Below are 17,268 nucleotides of genomic sequence, written 5' to 3'. Positions count from 1 at the left end.
TTGCCGATACGAAGCTGTACTAGGAGGGAGTAGCGACGTTGGACGCGTGTGTAACATATGGAGGTGTAGTCAGGTGGCTACTCGCTGTGTCTGCCACAAGCGTGACGTCGCGACATTAGAGTTCGCGCGACGCGTGCGAACGGCGTGTGTGTTCAGGCGGGCAGTCACGAAATTCTTGCCGCCATGAAGCTACCCATCTTAGAAGAGTTTCGCGTAACCTCCACACTGCCAGCTGGTGCTAATGTTTGTGAAAGCGCACTTGTTGGAAGAGTGCGACTTCCCCAATCGTTCGGTTGAGCGACACAGCCCAACATCCCGCCTCAATAGCGAAGGGACCTGTTTCGCAAATTTACGCTGATCACGCAGTCTCACACGGCAAACTGACAACATGCGCATTCGATGCACAACGTTACCGAGAGATTGGATCAAACAAACGCCATACCAGCCGCTGCCAGGTCTGCGAACGCTCTGATGTGGCTTATTTGAATTCTGACAAGTAGGGATATCGCTGAGAAATCACCAACAACAACATCATTGGCTTCTACCTGCTTCCAGTTGCGACGAATGCTCGGCAGGAGGGGCAACAATTGGCATGCGATACCGCCGGAGATGTCGCGTCGATGATTCGCCCGGTGGCCAAACGACGTGGGCAAATTCAATGGCAGAAAAAGCTCTGGTGGAGTTCACGTGAGATATGTGACGATTGCGCAATATACGCTAGCTGGAAGTGTTGGTCGTTCAATGTTGTGTATGGCCTTACAGAAGGACAAAAAGGCATCATCGACCCCTCAACTTCTTCTCTCCCTCATACTACCGCTCCAATATCCCAATTTGCACCTACAAGATACCCAATCTTCTTCCGCAGCCTCACTCAGACACTAAACCACACAACCAGGTATGTTGGCTGTTTGCGACCTACCCCGCCACCCCGCATGTTTGCGCAAATCGCTGGGACCTGAGCTAACATGGGCGCAGAAGACACAATGAGCGACCGACCAGAGCCTCTCCGCCTGGGCAGCAAGGCCCCCAACTTCAAGGCCGAGACCACCCAGGGCCCCATCGACTTCCACGAGTTCATCGGCGACAACTGGGTCATCCTGTTCTCGCATCCCGAGGACTACACCCCAGTATGCACAACCGAGCTCGGCGCTTTCGCAAAGCTCGAGCCTGAGTTCAGCCGTCGCGGTGCTAAGCTCATCGGTCTCTCTGCCAACACCGTCGACTCGCACGATGGCTGGATCAAGGACATTGACGAGATCTCCGGCAGCAAGCTCAAGTTCCCCATCATTGGCGACAAGGACCGCCAGATCGCGTTGGCATACGACATGTAGGTAGAGATTCTTTGCGACTAACGACTCGCGACGTAGCTAACGGCGTAAACAGGATCGACCACCAAGACGCGACCAACGTCGACAGCAAGGGCATTGCCTTCACCATCCGCTCCGTCTTCATCATCGACCCCAAGAAGACCATCCGCCTCATCCTCTCATACCCCGCCAGCACCGGCCGCAACACAGCTGAGGTTCTCCGCGTTCTCGACAGCTTGCAGACTGGCGACAAGCACAAGATTACCACCCCAATTGTAAGTTTTGACTGTACGGAGTGCATGTGCCACATATACTGACTTCATACCTCTACCTCAGAACTGGATCCCTGGTGACGACGTTATTGTCCACCCAGCCGTCAAGACCGAGGATGCGAAAACCATGTTCCCCGATATCCGCATTGTCAAGCCATACCTTCGATTCACCCCCTTGCCTAAGGAGAAGACCACCGCTGCTTAGAGGGCCCGATACCGACGACGCGACACCACGAAACGAGATAGCCCTAGGGCTCATACCCGTCTTGTAGCGGTGGACGCTGGGCGAGATTGGATAATGAGAAGGCGCGGTAGATAGGCCAGTCTACGATTAGATACGAAAAATGAAATGGCATGATCACGACAGAAGTCTATTCATGTGCTCGTCCTTTTCAGGTCGCTTCTGAAGATTGTGATGTCGTAGAGCGGTCTACGCTGGACTGTTAGCACCTGTGGTAATGATACCGCATGAGTAACAGTCGCATTTTGAAAAGCGTGCCGCTGGTGTATGATATGCCGCGAGCCTACCTAGTTGGGTAGGCACGATTAACAAGCATCTGCGATGCCTACGAGGATACTGACTTAGGCTTCCTGTGATTTTAGACACCCAGATGATGGTTTCATGTATGCGCGGCTTGAAGATCGAGAGACTCGGAACACATGAACGGCAGTATTGATGATTCCACGTCGCGTTCAATTGGTGTTGCTGAATGCGGCCCCCAACGCGCCGCCACGTCCTTGGGCGTACGCCGCATGCCTGCTGATGAGCAGCCCACCTTCGTTTCTCTGCCTCGCATGTACAGTTTCATCGTATAATCAACAAGATGCCAGAGATTACGTTCGTGTTTGGTCCGCGCAATAGCTTTTTCTTCGACTGTCGCCAAACATGGAAGTTGTGAGTTGCGCATGCTTGTAAGGAAGGCGCGGCTAACAGGGGGCAGCCACGAGATACCGCAGACGCTGCGCCAGTTGTTCAAGAGCTCTATGAGCAATCCATGGAGAGTCGCAAGCCCTTACTGTCTCGCGCTTGCTCCTCAGGGAGACTCTCCGGAGCCGATTTGGTATATCGGGTGTAAGACGTTGGATGGGGAGGACAAGCTCTGTAAGTAGCACCCCGGCCCAGATTCCGCGACCATGAAACGCATGGCGATGACGGCGCGGGCCAGCCCCATCGCACCTACCAAGCTAATCAGAACCAGTCCACTCACGGACCTACTTCGATCTCAACTATCCCGATCTCGCGCAGTGGCTAAAGTCGTTCCCGAATGCAGCCAGCTTGTGCTTCGTCACCTTCGGCCAGAAGTTCAGCTACTTCGCGTGCGCACCCGGACAGGGCTCGATATGGGCTGCTATACCTTCAGGTCTCGAGGATAGAGTGAAGAAGTCGCTGGTTACGCCGACTTGTGTTGGCCTTGGGATGAAAGATGCCTGGTTCGTTCTGTTTGCGGATGGGCATCTGGCATGGAACTTCAACGGCTATTACACCGGATTGAACAAGATCTTGATGGAATCTGCGCCGGGTGCCGTCAGTGTGAGTTCAGGAAACAAGCCTTCATGATGACATGAGTACAGCGCTGATGCAATCCAGTATGTCGCCATATCGCCGTACAACAAGCAGCACTACTTCATCGCCTTCACAGACCGCCGCGTCAACTACAATTTCCAGGGAGGCCCTTCGGAATGGACGCGACTCATGAATCAAGTCTTCGAGTTATGGGCCGCTGAAAGCAAACGATTGCAAACTGCCAACGCGCCACGTTGGCATCAGCCGCAGGTACAACCGTATGTGCATGCGCAACCATCGCCAGCGCAAACATATCTTCACCCGCAGTCGACACACATCGTCAGTGCTTCTCGACTACCAATGGCCATGCCGGTGTCGCCAACCTCAGTGCCGAGTACGCCGGCGCCGATGTACGTCAGCCCTGTGCAACAGAACGCCGTGCCAAACATCGCGCCCGTGGAGAAGACGCCGGAGTATGGTGTTGTCGATGTACCAGTAGAGCTTCCTGGACAAGCAATGTTTTCCCCGGCATATACGATGGCGAGTGTACCAGAGAAAGAACCAGCGAAGAAGAGGAGAAGCTTCTTGTCCAAGCTGTTCTAGGCCAGCATCATGAACATTGCTGGACTCCGCCTCGCTTCTCACCATCTCCAGTATCTCATAATGCTGTATGATAGCGCTCAAGAGTCGCAGCTTACATGTGCCGGCATCCTCGTCGGTGCGACTACACATGCAGCTCCGTACTTACCTTCCTGATTGGCGCGCACAGCCGAACGTGCAGGTGCACCTCTGCCGATCACCACGGACATGCATATCCACCACAAGAGTGGGAGAGCCATCACGTCACGATGCAGGGTCCTTTCGGTGCTTCTTATGATACGCCCTATCATTGCTAGCTTTCAGAACACTGCCAGCTGCAATATACAAGTAGAGCTTCTCCCCGCTTTCGATTCCTTGCGCATTCATCCTGACGGGTAGTCACCAGCATCATGGCAGCTATTGCAAGAGCTTGGAAAGTGGGGGCGCTCACAACGTTCCTTCTGGCAACGATAGCGCATGCTACTGAACCCACGGTCACAGTGCTGAATGGAACATACGAAGGCGTACGTCTCCCTTCGTTCAATCAAGACATCTTCTTAGGCATCCCATATGCGCAAGATACGGGAGGTCAGAATCGCTTTCGCATACCACAATCATTGAACACGACATGGAATGGCACGCGCCCTGCCAAATCGTACGGAGACGCCTGTCCGGACCCGTCGGCTGCCAACTTCAGCATGAGCGAAGACTGCTTGAGCATCAACATCGTTCGTCCAGCGGGTCTCTCACACAACGACTACGCAAAGCTGCCCGTTGCGCTATGGATCCATGGAGGAAGTTACCAAGTCGGCACCAGTGCGCTTGCGAACTACAACCTGACATACATTGTTCAAAGAAGCGTGGAAATCGGCCAGCCCATCATTGCAGCCAGCATCAACTACCGCAAAGGCGGATGGGGCATGTTATACTCGAGAGAGATCCAAGGTACCGGCCAGACGAACCTTGCGCTTCGAGACATGCGCAAAGGACTTGCTTGGATCTCAGAGAACATTGAAGCATTTGGTGGTGATAACGACAGCGTCACTATCTGGGGCGAGTCTGCTGGGAGCTTCGCAATAGGTCAGCTACTCATGTCGTACGGCGGCCGAACAGACAACTTGTTCCACCGCAGCATCCAAGAGTCTGGGTCTGCGGCGACGGCATGGTACAATGGCACAGACTGGTACCAGCCCATTTACGACGACATCGTCGACAAAGCGAACTGCACCGATGAAGTCGACACGCTCGCCTGTTTACGTACCCTGCCATACGAAGCCATCTTCCCCCTCCTCGCAGCCCCAAGCCAAGGCCCAGGCTGGTACCCCATCGTCGACGGCGACATCATCCCCGCCTACCCCACCGAACTCCTCGCCTCAGGCCGTTTCGCACACATCCCGCATCTCTACGGCACCAACTCGGACGAAGGCACCGACAACGCACCAGCCGGCGGCGTCATCAACACCGACGAAGACCTATACGCCTTCCTCGCCAACAGCACAGGTTTCGACTTCCCCGACGCCGTCATCAAGCGCATCATGGAATTGTACCCCAACGACCCCACCATTGGTATCCCGCTCAACACCGGCGTCGAGCTCTTCGCCGAACAAGGACTTCAGTATAAGCGCATCGCCGCCATCATGGGCGACGTCTTTTACCACGCCACCCGCCTCGCCGACGCCCGCGCTTACTCCAAGTACGCACCTACGTACATATACCGCTTCAACACGCTCCCCTGGCAAAACAGCAATACTGCCAGCGAAGGCGGTAATCCGCCCGCTTACAAGGGCGTCGCGCACTTTACTGAGGTGGCTTTTGTCTTTGCTAATCCGAACTTTTATGGCCCGTGGGTGGAGTACAAGAAACTAGCTGAGCAGGTAAGTGCGCAGTGGATTCGCTTTGTGGCAAAGGGAGATCCAAATGGTGAAGCTCTGCCCAGGTGGCCAAGGTATAATGAGAGTGGGAGGGGGCTGGATCTTGTTCTTCAGGCGGAAGGGAGGGGGTATAATGGGAGTTATGTTGAGGAGGATGTTTGGAGGATTGAAGGGAGGGAATTTCTCACCAAGTGGGCGAGAAGGAGGCATGTTTAGAGTAGGCAGGTGGTGGGGAGAGAGGGTGTTGTGAAGATAGAGACTTGTTTAAGATGTGTAGTAGTGTTTGCACTGCGAGCAGATAGGAAGTTGTAATAAGTCTAAGTTATTAAGTATGTTTATTGCAAGTTACAAGTCTAAGAGAGAAGCAAGTGAAGTAAGAGATGTGATAAGACATTAAGGCAGAGAAGAAGCAAGATGTTCGAGCAAAGCAAGTTAAGAAAGAAGCTAAACATAGAAGGTAAGTAAGAACTCTGATTAAGAAAGAAGCAGACGAAGCAAAGAAGAAGAAGAAGTCAAATGAAGTCAAAGAAGAAGTTGAGTGAGGTATATGATAGATTCATTGATGCTGAGGCGAAACCTTGAAGTATCCTTGAGAAGAAGTCCAACCCAGTACCCAACCATTCCAACCAAGAAGCGACCACCAGATGAAGCCCATATCCACCAGCCATCAGCAAACCAATGTCCAAAACCTCAAAGCTAATCTAAACCCCAATCCAAACATCCACCACCGACTGCAGGCACTCTCACCTCAAGTCTCTCATACCTTTCGCATGCTGCATTTCTCGAATTGATCCAAACTCCTAAGAGCCGCCATCAAGAAGTGTGCAGGGGAATGATCTGGGCGAGCAAGCTCAAACTGGCGAAGAACTTCAAATCTCCAAGGTAGGCCCAGCTTAGTACCGAAGCACCATAGACTGTCTGTCCTCCAGCACCTTGATTTGAGAATGAAGTCTCCTCCAGATCATGTCCACCAGCCATGGGGCCTTGCCGAAGCAAGCCTTGTAGGCCCAAAGCGAGATCCCATCGAGATCTGTAAAGTCCGTCTCTTACTGTCTTTGACCATTGTATCCTGCACTTCCCACCAGTATGTTTCCACCACAAAGTATCCAATCCATCCAAACAACTTGACTTTCGTGCGACCCGGGTTGGCGTGAACATGCGATGCTGGCCTGAAGAGGGCTTGAGGTGGATGCTGAAGAGCTCGATCGTGGCCTAGAGTGTAGGGCTTTAAGGAAGTTGGCGACGATGTGAGCGAAGGTTGGAGCGATCCGAAGCGAAGTGAGTGTGGTAGAAGGCGACAGCAAGCTGAAAAAGGTTAGAAGACTGAATAAAGAAGAAGCCAGGAAGATACTTACCATGTTCAATGGCGAAGGAAGATGTTGGAAGAGTGACCATGGCTCATGGTGAAGGAAGGTTGATCATCGATGGATGTGATGTTGGACCAAGGTTGGATGAAGTGTTGATGACCAAGTAAGGTGTGAAGATTGTTGAGCAGTGATGTTGATTGAAGAAGAGTGAAGCTCAGTAAGGTTGGAAGTGGTCGACATATATGAGTGAAGGTATGATGTCATGTGACAAAGTGGAAGTGATCCAAAGTAGTGATGAAGTAATGAGCCATGGTCGAAGTGATTGAAGGAAGGAAGTATGTTGAAGAAATGAGTGACAAATAGTTGGAATTCTTCGAGTTGGGGTAAAAGATTGTGGGGTTTGTGGTAAAAGAGTGTAGGTCGGAGGGGGGAAACGGGCTTTATATGTGCCTGCCAAGAGCCTGCGCACAGACAGGCGCTAGGAGCCGGCGCTGTTGCTCCGGCCGGTGTTCTGCCGGCGACAGGAAGGTCGGAAACACCAGGTGAAGGCGGGTATAGAAGGGCTTCGTCGGCGGTGGAAGGCCGCGCGGGCGTTGCCAGGTGAGAGTGAGAAACCACCAAGTCAAAATACGCGAGGTGGAGTGGCCCGTGCGGCCTCACCGGGTAACGAGAACGCCAAATGCCAGCAGGTCAAGCAGAGACTGAAAGATGTGATGGGTCTGCTGACATGTATGAAGTCAGTGACGGTGTGCTTGACGGGCAGTGCGATAGTACACAGGTATCGACTGACTGAGCGAACGTGGAGATACGCGAGAACATCAACAGTTCATATTGAAAAGTGATTATACGATGTTTTTGTAGCAAGTCTTGAAGAAAGTGTGCTCAGTGCGTAAGACGTATCAAGTCTAACCTATTGATATAGCAATCGTGGAAGTGCGTGGCGAGCTTTCGAGAGCCAAAGCTGTGGCATCCGCCCAGATGATGCTTCTTAGATGCTTCTCGCTGTGTTAAGTGAGCCATGAGTGCCTCGGAGCAAGCTCAGCGAAGATGTTGAAATTGCTTAGAAGGAGCTGAGCTTGCCAACCTCGATGGGTGAGTTTCTAATGACGACAGCAAGCCCAGACTGACGGTACACGCCCGAGACGGCGAGCAAAACACTCTTTGAATGCGCAAGATCAACGCCGCTATACTCATGGCCCATGAATTCGACTGAGTGCTTCCGCGACGCCGGTACTCACCTGCGGCGGACGAGACCAGTACGCATCCACGATCTGAGTCGAGAATGAGCAGCGACAAGGTTGAGCGCCGTAAGCAATTGTTAGAGGTGCAAGTATCAGTCTCTTTCGATGAGTCAAGTCCCAACCCAGCGCTGCCTAGCTGCTACTCATTCGCGCCGACTAAGAGCATCATGTCGAAGCTGTTTCATGCAACATAAGAACGCGGCGGTTAGTTTCACTTCGCATACGACACAAGCAGCTGTAGCGATGCGGAATCGGTTCGGCAGATGGAGGGCGAGCATACGAGACGAGACATCGACCAGACGCAATTGGGCCTGCGCGGCGGGAAGACACCGTACGTCACATCTGGGAAGACAAGCAGGCGATAAGGATAACGTAGGAACACGGATGTGAATTGAGAAATACATGATATTGCTAGTCGTAGAATATGTGGGAGAAGCAGAGCGCCATAGACAGCAAATGTGTTGACAGCGAGAATATATAATCTTGTGGCCTACACTGTCCTTGTACCAGAACCTGAGCGCATGACTGGCACTGGCGGTCAACTAACAGCTGCTATACAGAGCCTGATCACTTTAGAGGGCTGCCGTAGAGCTATAGGAGGCTTCGTGGTTCGACACTCTCATGTGTTGGTATTCTGTCCCATGGCCTGAGAGATAAAGTTGCGCCTTCATCGCCGGGTATCGGGATAATGCGAAGCGCGGGCATGGAGAGTGCGGTTGCTATAGAGAGGCGTAGGTGCGCCATATAAGAGCACATTGAAGGGCAGAAACCTAGGTAGAGGCGCGTCAAGGCGGCGTATCGTGTGGAGCAGAGCTTGCTCGTCGGGAGCGGTGCGATTCATTTCGGCGACTCAGCTGAGGCGCCGGCTGTGTTCGCTGAATACGTGGCGTCTGCGCTTGTTGAAATTGTTGCACTTCCGGAGCTTGCGGCATACGTTGCGGTTGTGGTTTTTCATGTTGCTGTACTTGTGGAGCTTGCTGCATACGCTGCATTTGCTGCGCAAGCTGTCGCTGCCAGAGCTGAAGCGGCAAGTCGTTAAGCCATCGGAGCATCGTCGTGTAGCTCTATACTCCCGAGAAGAATGAAGCGCATCGATATCCCGACTTCAGCCCGTATGCGTATGAATCCAAAAATCCCTCTCCTTCATCCTCCCCTCATCGATCCCATCCAAAACACCCCTCACCCACCTCGGCGGCCCCCTCATCCCCTCCTCTCTACCCATGTCCGTCCCCGTCAACGGACAAGTAACAAAGCCCCTCTCTTCCACCAACTTGCCCACCTCTTCAACGATCTTCAGACCCTCGTTCCTAGTACCGGACGTAGCAGCATCTAGCCGATCACGACGTTCCTGCAATTTGCGCTCTATGAAAGAGGACGCGGAGTCGAGGCCATGAGAGGCGAGGCGCTGGAAGGAGTGTATGAAGCGGTTTATGATGTCGATGAGGATGCGGTAGGCGAGTTCGGTTAGGATTGCTGTGCCGGTTTGTTGGGTGAAGAGGTGGGAGGAGATGAGGGAGCTGGAAAACGAGCGTGTTGTTAGGGTGTTTGACGGCCCTGGACGGTAGAGTGTGAGGGATGATGAGACTGTCATGGTGATTTGTTGCTAGTAGGTATGGATGGCTATGGACGCAGTATTGTTGCGATTTTGCTGGAGGAATGTATACTGGAACCTGAGGCACAAGTAGCGGAACATCTACATATGTACGCTTCATCTTCCCATACGGCGTCCACGGCGTCCTACCTAATACTTCAACCTATTGCGCTACGCCGATAAGCTGTGAACCTTGGAAAACTCCCTACGCGACGCTGTCGCAAAGCTAACTACTCGGAGTTCCCTACCACCGACCGCGAGATGCAGCCCTGGAGATTACGGCAGCTGCCCGCCTTCCCGGGGCCCGCGGACGCCGAGCTGCACCGCCGCTCCCAGGCCCTCATCACCGAACTCCAACGCGACTCCACTTTCGCATGCGCTTACGTGAGATGCACATCCTCACCGACGGCATCTCCCATTCCCATGTCTTTTTGTACAACGGGCAAATCTAACTCAACGAGCCAGGGTGGGTGTTCGAGAACGCCGGGCTCAGTGCCCTCCATCGCCGCGTTCACGCACAGCGTCTGCTGTTTGTTCTCTCGAAGTTTTTGGGCGGGGCCGGGTGGCAGGCTTTTGAACCCCTTTCTGCGTGCTGAGTTCTCTCCTATCCAGACTTTGGTTATCGAAAGGTTGTCGGAATTGGCATCTAGCTCCGCCTGCCTTCTGAAGTCCAGCACGTGTGCTTGGTAGAACCAGCGACGCGGCGTGTGGATGTGGCCGAAACAGTGCAGGCGTGGTTGCACACGAGCGATGGCGCGGCGCAGGTGCTCGCAGCCTGCGCTCTGGTCGTCAGAGGTCGTGTCTAGGATGTATTTTGGGGGGCCGTGGGTCATGACGATGTCGACGTCGTTGGGGATGGTCGAGGTCTCGGTACCGGTGTTCTCTGCCCACGGTGGTGTGCCTGAGGCATTGAAGCGGTCTTCGTTCGATGGGTACTGGAATGCTGATGCGCCGTAGAGGGGCGTGTATGGTGAGGCGTATATCTTGAAGGTAGCGCCGCATGCTAGCTTGAAGGTATGGGTGCCTTCTTTCAGGAAGGTGATGCCGTTTCTACTTGCTTCGGAGCCTGCATCTGAGCTCACAAGCGCGTCTGCTCGTTCTGCATCGACTACAGTCCCGCCCTGGGAAAGCCAGTATGATTCGTCGAGCGAGATGTCGTGATTGCCAGCGATGACAAGCTTCAGCTTGGCTTCGACTTTGCCCAGCGTCCGGAGGGCCTTAGAGATGCTTTCCGGGGTGCCGTCTTCTGTCAGATCGCCACAGTGCAGGAGTACATCGCATGGCGGGAGGTTTTCCGGTAGTTCAGCCCCATGCGTATCCGATAGTATGAGGAAGCGGACGGGCGTGGAGAGGCTATGTGTGCCTTCGAGTCTGATACGTTTAGCACGTCGCTGAGATATCATCGTAGAGTGCAGGAGTGTCTAGAGGTGCTAGAGTATGAGCGTATGTGTAGATTCTTACAATCTCTCTTCTATATAGATATAAGCGGCAGTATGTGATAAAAATCGAATACATTTGCATGTTTGCTGCGAACCAAGGTTGAGAAGTGAGCTAGCCAACACTCACGATTGACACTAAGACGCCTCGTACAAGAGCAAAAATGAACAGGTCTGCAGACTACATCCAGACAAAAACGTGCAAAATAGGTAAGCCAAAGTCATTGTAGGCTCCCGAGGTCTACGTTGTCCAGATTTTTCATAGGTCAATGTAGAGGCACGAAAGTATGCTTGGTCTTCATGGGCTTAACAAGACTATCATCAAGACTAGCAAAATGTTCGACGAGTGCGGACAATGGCGTTTGATTATTGTCATCTACTAATACAAGTATCGAAGGTATCGTAAAGCAGCATGTAAGGAAAACATCGCCATTGACCGTCTAAAGGAGCGACCGCTCCATTATCAATTAACCCAAACGATCCACCACCATCGCTTGCAAACCTACAAGCTAGCGACAAGCGCCGGCAGAACACTCCTGCTAGTGTAAGCCCAGCTGCTGGAGCTGTCATGCGCCCTCCACGCAGCACCAGTCCAGAAAGTGTTGCGCTTGCTCTGCAGAGCGTACAAGTCCTTGTAGAACCCGTTCTTGGTGGCCTCGCCACCAACCATCATGTTGTAGGGGCTGTGGTTGCTGAAAGCGACAATTTCAGGCTCGGGGCCGGTCATGTTGTTCATAGCGTGGAAGCGCTTGAGGTCCGCGAGAATAGCAGCCTGGGCCTCCTCGTCGCTGAGGTGCTGGCCGACCTTGGTGCCGTAGAAGACCTGGTTGAGTGTAGGGTTGACGGTGGGGAAGACGTTGTAGATGGCGGGCATGGGTGGCAGCGCGTATGGCTTGTCAAGTGCGAGGTTGTTGAGGGTGACGTTGGTAGGGGCGGCGTGCCTGATGATGGCGGTGTAGTAGCCGACAGATGTGAATTGGCTGAAGATCTTCATCTCATCGCCGCTGGGGTCGAAGGGGGTGAGGTTCTCGGGCGTAGGGGGGATGGCCATGAGGATCTTCTTGGCTTGGATAAGACGCTGGCCCTTGGGGGTATCGACGAGGACCTTGACGCCGCCATCGACCTTGCTCACGCGCGCGGTCTTTCGGACCCTGGAGGACAGCAGGACAGAGTTGGATGCAAGCAGCTCGGCAGTGAGTGCCTCGAAGAGCATGCTGTTGTTCATCACCGAGCTGGTCTTGAAGCTCTGCATCGTCTTCAGAAGACCGAGGGACATGGTGCGGATCTGCTGGATGGCAGGAAGCTCGAGGATGTCACCAAAGGCGGAGGTGAGACCGAAGATGGTTTGCACTGCATCGGCGATGTCGTACTTCTGGACGAACTGGCCGAACGGCATGTAGAGGTCCTCGGGAACGGGGTCGGGGAGGTAGAAGCCACCCTCAAGTTCAGGCCACTGTGCGATAACGGCGCCGTACTTCGCGAGTGCAACAGCCAAAGCTGTTTGGTTGGCTGGAGGAAGGCCCTGCAACACTTGACCCGTCCTGAAGTCAACCTGCTGGGTTGGGCCGGTAGGGAACGGGCTTGCCGGGCCCAAAGTGAGGTTGAAGCGTGCGAACCACTGGTGCACCAAAGGTTCGTCATGGTACAGCTTCACTCCCATGTCGATGGGGAATCCAGTCTCGAGGTCCATGTAGGTTTCGGTGTGGCCTCCAAGGCGGTGCGAGCTCTCAACAACGACGACCCTCTTGCCCATGTCCTTGAGCTGGATGGCAGAGTAAGCACCCATACCTCCACCTCCGATGATGACAACATCAGTGTCAATAACCTGCTCCGGGTTGTAGTACCTAGCCTCCATCTTGGACGACCTGGGCGCTGCCATAGCGAAAGGAAGGGCGACCACCGCCGCGGCGGTGATTGAAACGAATGAACGCATGATGGAATTAGTCTTGCAAGAGAATATGAAAGCTGAAAGAGCGACTGAGGTTGGTGATCGTCTGGCATACCAGACCTATTGTATTTATATTGTCACAAGCATGGCCGACGTGTGTGCGGTGGCTCTTCCAGTTCGGTCCTACTGTGTGGATCGAGGTGTAATCAAAGTAGGACCGCGCATTCGGAAGAATCGACGACAAGCATCGCTACTAGCTTTGAATGGGGCATCAAGAGTCCGTTTACAAGGGGAACAGTCCAGGATGTGTGCTGTAGTGCTGATGGGCGCTGTAGAGCTACTGCAATTCGAAGCACAACAAAGGAGTACTAGAATTTCGTATAGCCTAGTTGTCGGCTTGTCCCATAATCATGTGAGCTTGACGTTGGAAAAGAACGAGGCGTTCAACGGCTACATGGCGTTACCCGGAAGCCTGTATGAGGTTCATGGTTTGTGGTGATATTCCTTAGTATCGGTGCGCCAGCTTGGGCATCCTGCCATGCCGTTGATCACCATGTGGTGTTGGCTCAGGACCACTTCCCCGGATCGGAGTCGACACCATGATAAATTTCGCCGCTAGCTCACTGCTGGTGGAGATACTGTACTGATGTTTAGGCTGACGCTGACCACGCTCAAAGCGCCGCGTTCGGGGCGTTCGTCCGCGCTTAGGACGTGTTCATGGGCCGTTGAGGCTCTCGGCACTACCAGGGTTCCCCTTGAAATTCTTGGAGCGTCGACGATTGGTGAGGAAACAGAGAGAGGTACACTTCAGTCTTCGTGCAGCCATGCGGAAGTCGGCACCTCTTTTGCTTACACTCTGTCTGTGAGAGAGTTCGTTCTCGATGTTTCGTACGCGATTGACGTTCTGCGAAGGCTCATATCCCGTGATGCATGAAGCCTCCGCAGCGATACAGAGCATTGATGAATTTCCTGGATAGCACCGACCAATGATGATTTGCTGCAGAACATAGCTTGTTCTGATACGTAAGCGCAAAGCTTGATGTATGCCGACTGATGTTCTCCTGAAAGTAGGACGCCCAAACCTCATTTTGGGACGCACCCAACGCGTGGCCAAGCCAAAGGCGGCTGTGAAAGTGGATTCGTGGTGTTGATGGGTCGTTGGAGGCTACGGCAAAAAAGAGGGTTAATAAGGTAGCCTCGCTGACGCCCACCCGGGCAGTTGCCAGTGATGGCACGTGCGTGAACAGATCACAAGTGTAATGCGCCGGTACATGACAGTACGAAGATAAAGCCAAGCTACCGAGACGCCGTGTAAGATGACGATCGCTTCACGGTCGCTCTCTGTAGTCATCCGAGTGTGCCTAGATCCTGCTTTCCATGTTCGAGGGTGTAAGACCTAACAAATGCCGGCACTAAGATGTCATCGCAGCGACCGCCTGAAGCAATTTCAACATGGAGATGAGAACACCAGAAACCAATGGGGGACTAGCAAGATGGCTTTAGATGCGAGATTGGTGGTATGATGCTGCCCAGGTGGGTCGCAGATTGTGAACCAAGGATGATGGTAGCGGCAACGTGACGGCGCGTCATTTTCGAGAACCCCACCAAAATTTGAGCGCGCCTCTACACTCCCACAACTGCTGGATCCCATAACGCAGATGTTGACGCCAAGACAACCGCAAGCCCGCTTCGACATTTACTGCAACGAAGATGTCGTTGTTTGGTGGTAGCGCCCCGCCACCGCCCTCCTCGTACGAATCCACAACCTCATCGTCTTCATCGGCGCGCTCGTCGCCGTCAGTCGAGGAGATCCCGGACCCGCGCAACGTGCAAGAAGCACAGACTCCCGCTATTCCGATCTCTTTAGACGTAAACGATGACCTGGATACCGATAGCGAGTCGGCACGCGACGAGTCTGAAGAAGAGGAGGACGACGACGAGGTACCGGCGCGCCCGAATCGCTTTGACGGACCGCCCCAAACATGGCAGAGCTACACCGAAGCGGATCGCCAGATAGCCGACTCCCTCGATCAGCTGCAAGAGACAGATCTTGCAGTACACTTGTATAACGCGCATGCGCTCAAGCGGCGGTTACGACGACCACCAGAAAACACGGCGAAGCTCCACAACTGGCAGAGTAGGGACAACTGGCTCAAGACTGCGCAGGATCTTGAATACGTGGATGCGGCAGGATTTACGCAGACGGCGGTTGTGCCTTCCAAAGAGTGGACGGCATGGCCAATCCCTCCAGAGGAAGAGCCTCCGAGCGACCGTGTGGACGAATGGACTACGGGACGCGCAAGCACGGAGGATGCAGGAGACGACCTGCGAGAGGAACTTTTAGCTGTTTTTCTGCGGCTGGCGAAAGAGAGGTGGAACTCACGCGAAACGCCTTCGTCTGACTCTGAGGTTGGAAACGACACAGCAGCTCTACGAAGCAGGTCTCGTTCACAAAGCGCCGATACTGCGAAACCGAACAACAAGCCCAGGGCACAGACAACGACGGACGATGTCGAGGACGGCAATGATACCGAACGCGATCAGGCGACTGGGAAGAAACGTGGCAGAAAACCTCGCACAGAGAGACTCGTGGAGCCGACTTTGTTAGCAGACGAAGCAAGGGCACAGCGACTTCTCCAGCCGACAATACAGAACATGATGGGAAAGCTGGACGAGCTTGCCCTAGCCATCCGCCGAACGCGTGTCAATCACTTCGGTCGTGGAGAGCTAGGCGATTCTTCCATGAGTGAATACACGTCAGGCGCAGAGTCGAGCGGTCCGAGATCAAGGTCTACATCAAGAGCCCGATCGAAGAGTGCGACAAGCCGCAGATCTAGCACTCGACCACCTTCGCGCGCAACGTCTACGGAGGCCGACCGCACGGTACGACAAAAGACAAAAGCCGCTAGAAAGACAACAGATGAAAGAGAGCCCGCCAATGACGATGACATCTCAAGCGGGGGATCTGACTGGGAGAAGTCCAACAAGATCCCTCGCGAACGGAAGCGCCGCAGATCCTCAAGCAGCATGGGCGATAGCGATAGTTCAGGAGAAGAAGGCAAACTAAGAGAAGGGCTCTTAGACTGGAGTGAAGTGCTCGGTCTAGCAGCTGTACAAGGCTGGAACGAAGGAGCTATCGCACGCACTGCCCAGCGTTGCGCAACTCTATTCGGCGAGGGCATGTCTTTCATGCCCTTCCACGAAGCTCTCGCATCAAAAGCCGCCCCCGAACCCGTATCCTACACACCTTCGACCATACCCCCGCCGACCGTCCCCTCGATCTCACAGCCTCCGCCACCCAAACGACCCTTCTTCCAAATCGGCACACTGCGTTGCCCGCACGCAGATTGCTGGAGGCACGAGGAAGACGCTCCGTTCGCCTACCGCGTCGTCGAGCATTGCATGCGAGTTCATGGCTACGACCCTAGAACTAATGACTCGGACAATGAAGAACGGACGGTTGGTGGTGTGCATATTGATGGATTTCTACGACCTATTACAGCAAAGCAGGGTTGGCTTGGGAATGGGAGGGCGAAGGCTGGAAAGGTTAGTAAGAGGGCGAGGACGGGGCAGAGTAGTAGTCGGGGGGTGTCGGAGGCGGCTTTGAGTGCTGGGGAGGAGTAGGATTGCCAGTTGCAGAGACGCGTTCGTTGCAAAGCAACGTTGAAGGATGATCAACTCGAGCCAGCAATAGTACCAATGACACTATTTAGATTACTCTCATATCGCTAGCATTAAGTCCCTTTCAGTATCGTACATGTACGTACGTACGTCAACTGGTACCCCACATGATCTCGTGCGGGAGCTATGCTGAAATGGGCTAGCGCGACAGCCAGCCTCGCGATTTGGCGCGTCGGGCCCTTACGAAGCGCGACTTTTCATCATCGCGCAACCCCACGCTTTGTACCATCCTACCCTCATTGGTCATTTTCATTCAGTCATACAGCATTATTCTTGTTGACTTCCATTCTTTATGCTTCGTTAAGACGGCCATTTGAACCATGGCATGGCATGATGGCCCACGTCATGAGCCTTCCGATTATGATCGCATGGCCGCCGGTAGGTGCCTCCTCTCTCCAATTAGAAGGATGAGCTGACCATTTCAAGCTATGAGGAGTGGTCTAGACGGCCATGGTGTTTTTCATTGGCAAAGGGATAGTTTCTCTCCCGCTGCCGCTCCTGCGTTTTCTCCACAGTGGTACATGCAACAACCCATACCGCAGCATCCGGGGTATCATCTACCACAGTTTACATCACCACATTCGGAGTATC

The 17,268-nt window shown here is 53.7% G+C and overlaps 6 protein-coding genes across 6 annotated transcripts; 4 read left to right on the top strand and 2 right to left on the bottom strand.

Annotated features, from left to right (window-relative positions):
• Positions 1-609: 609 nt before the first annotated feature.
• J4E88_002428 (uncharacterized protein) lies at positions 610-1,784 on the top strand (the record flags this gene model as incomplete). The annotated part of the gene is made up of 4 exons (XM_049396093.1): positions 610-616; positions 976-1,327; positions 1,384-1,582; positions 1,644-1,784. 4 exons carry the CDS (start codon positions 610-612, stop codon positions 1,782-1,784), a joined length of 699 nt encoding a protein of 232 aa, XP_049258497.1.
• Positions 1,785-2,403: 619 nt separating this feature from the next.
• J4E88_002427 (uncharacterized protein) lies at positions 2,404-3,686 on the top strand (the record flags this gene model as incomplete). The annotated part of the gene is made up of 4 exons (XM_049396092.1): positions 2,404-2,474; positions 2,521-2,681; positions 2,779-3,110; positions 3,168-3,686. 4 exons carry the CDS (start codon positions 2,404-2,406, stop codon positions 3,684-3,686), a joined length of 1,083 nt encoding a protein of 360 aa, XP_049258496.1.
• Positions 3,687-4,072: 386 nt separating this feature from the next.
• On the top strand, positions 4,073-5,749 carry J4E88_002426 (uncharacterized protein; the record flags this gene model as incomplete). Its single annotated transcript, XM_049396091.1, has 1 exon — positions 4,073-5,749. One exon carries the CDS (start codon positions 4,073-4,075, stop codon positions 5,747-5,749), a length of 1,677 nt encoding a protein of 558 aa, XP_049258495.1.
• A 4,303-nt stretch (positions 5,750-10,052) lies between these two features.
• On the bottom strand, positions 10,053-11,193 carry J4E88_002425 (uncharacterized protein; the record flags this gene model as incomplete). The annotated part of the gene is made up of 2 exons (XM_049396090.1): positions 10,053-11,043; positions 11,186-11,193. The coding sequence occupies 2 exons, from the start codon at positions 11,191-11,193 to the stop codon at positions 10,053-10,055; spliced, it is 999 nt and encodes a 332-aa protein (XP_049258494.1).
• Positions 11,194-11,610: 417 nt separating this feature from the next.
• J4E88_002424 (uncharacterized protein) lies at positions 11,611-12,987 on the bottom strand (the record flags this gene model as incomplete). The annotated part of the gene is made up of 1 exon (XM_049396089.1): positions 11,611-12,987. The coding sequence occupies one exon, from the start codon at positions 12,985-12,987 to the stop codon at positions 11,611-11,613; it is 1,377 nt and encodes a 458-aa protein (XP_049258493.1).
• A 1,719-nt stretch (positions 12,988-14,706) lies between these two features.
• On the top strand, positions 14,707-16,620 carry J4E88_002423 (uncharacterized protein; the record flags this gene model as incomplete). The annotated part of the gene is made up of 1 exon (XM_049396088.1): positions 14,707-16,620. One exon carries the CDS (start codon positions 14,707-14,709, stop codon positions 16,618-16,620), a length of 1,914 nt encoding a protein of 637 aa, XP_049258492.1.
• Positions 16,621-17,268: the final 648 nt, after the last annotated feature.

Source organism: Alternaria novae-zelandiae (assembly GCF_023758075.1).
Source record: "Alternaria novae-zelandiae strain BMP 2774 chromosome Unknown scaffold_3, whole genome shotgun sequence".
NCBI classification, from domain to species: domain Eukaryota; kingdom Fungi; phylum Ascomycota; class Dothideomycetes; order Pleosporales; family Pleosporaceae; genus Alternaria; species Alternaria novae-zelandiae.
Note: the sequence above shows the minus strand (reverse complement) of the source record. Positions and strands in the feature narration are given on the sequence as shown.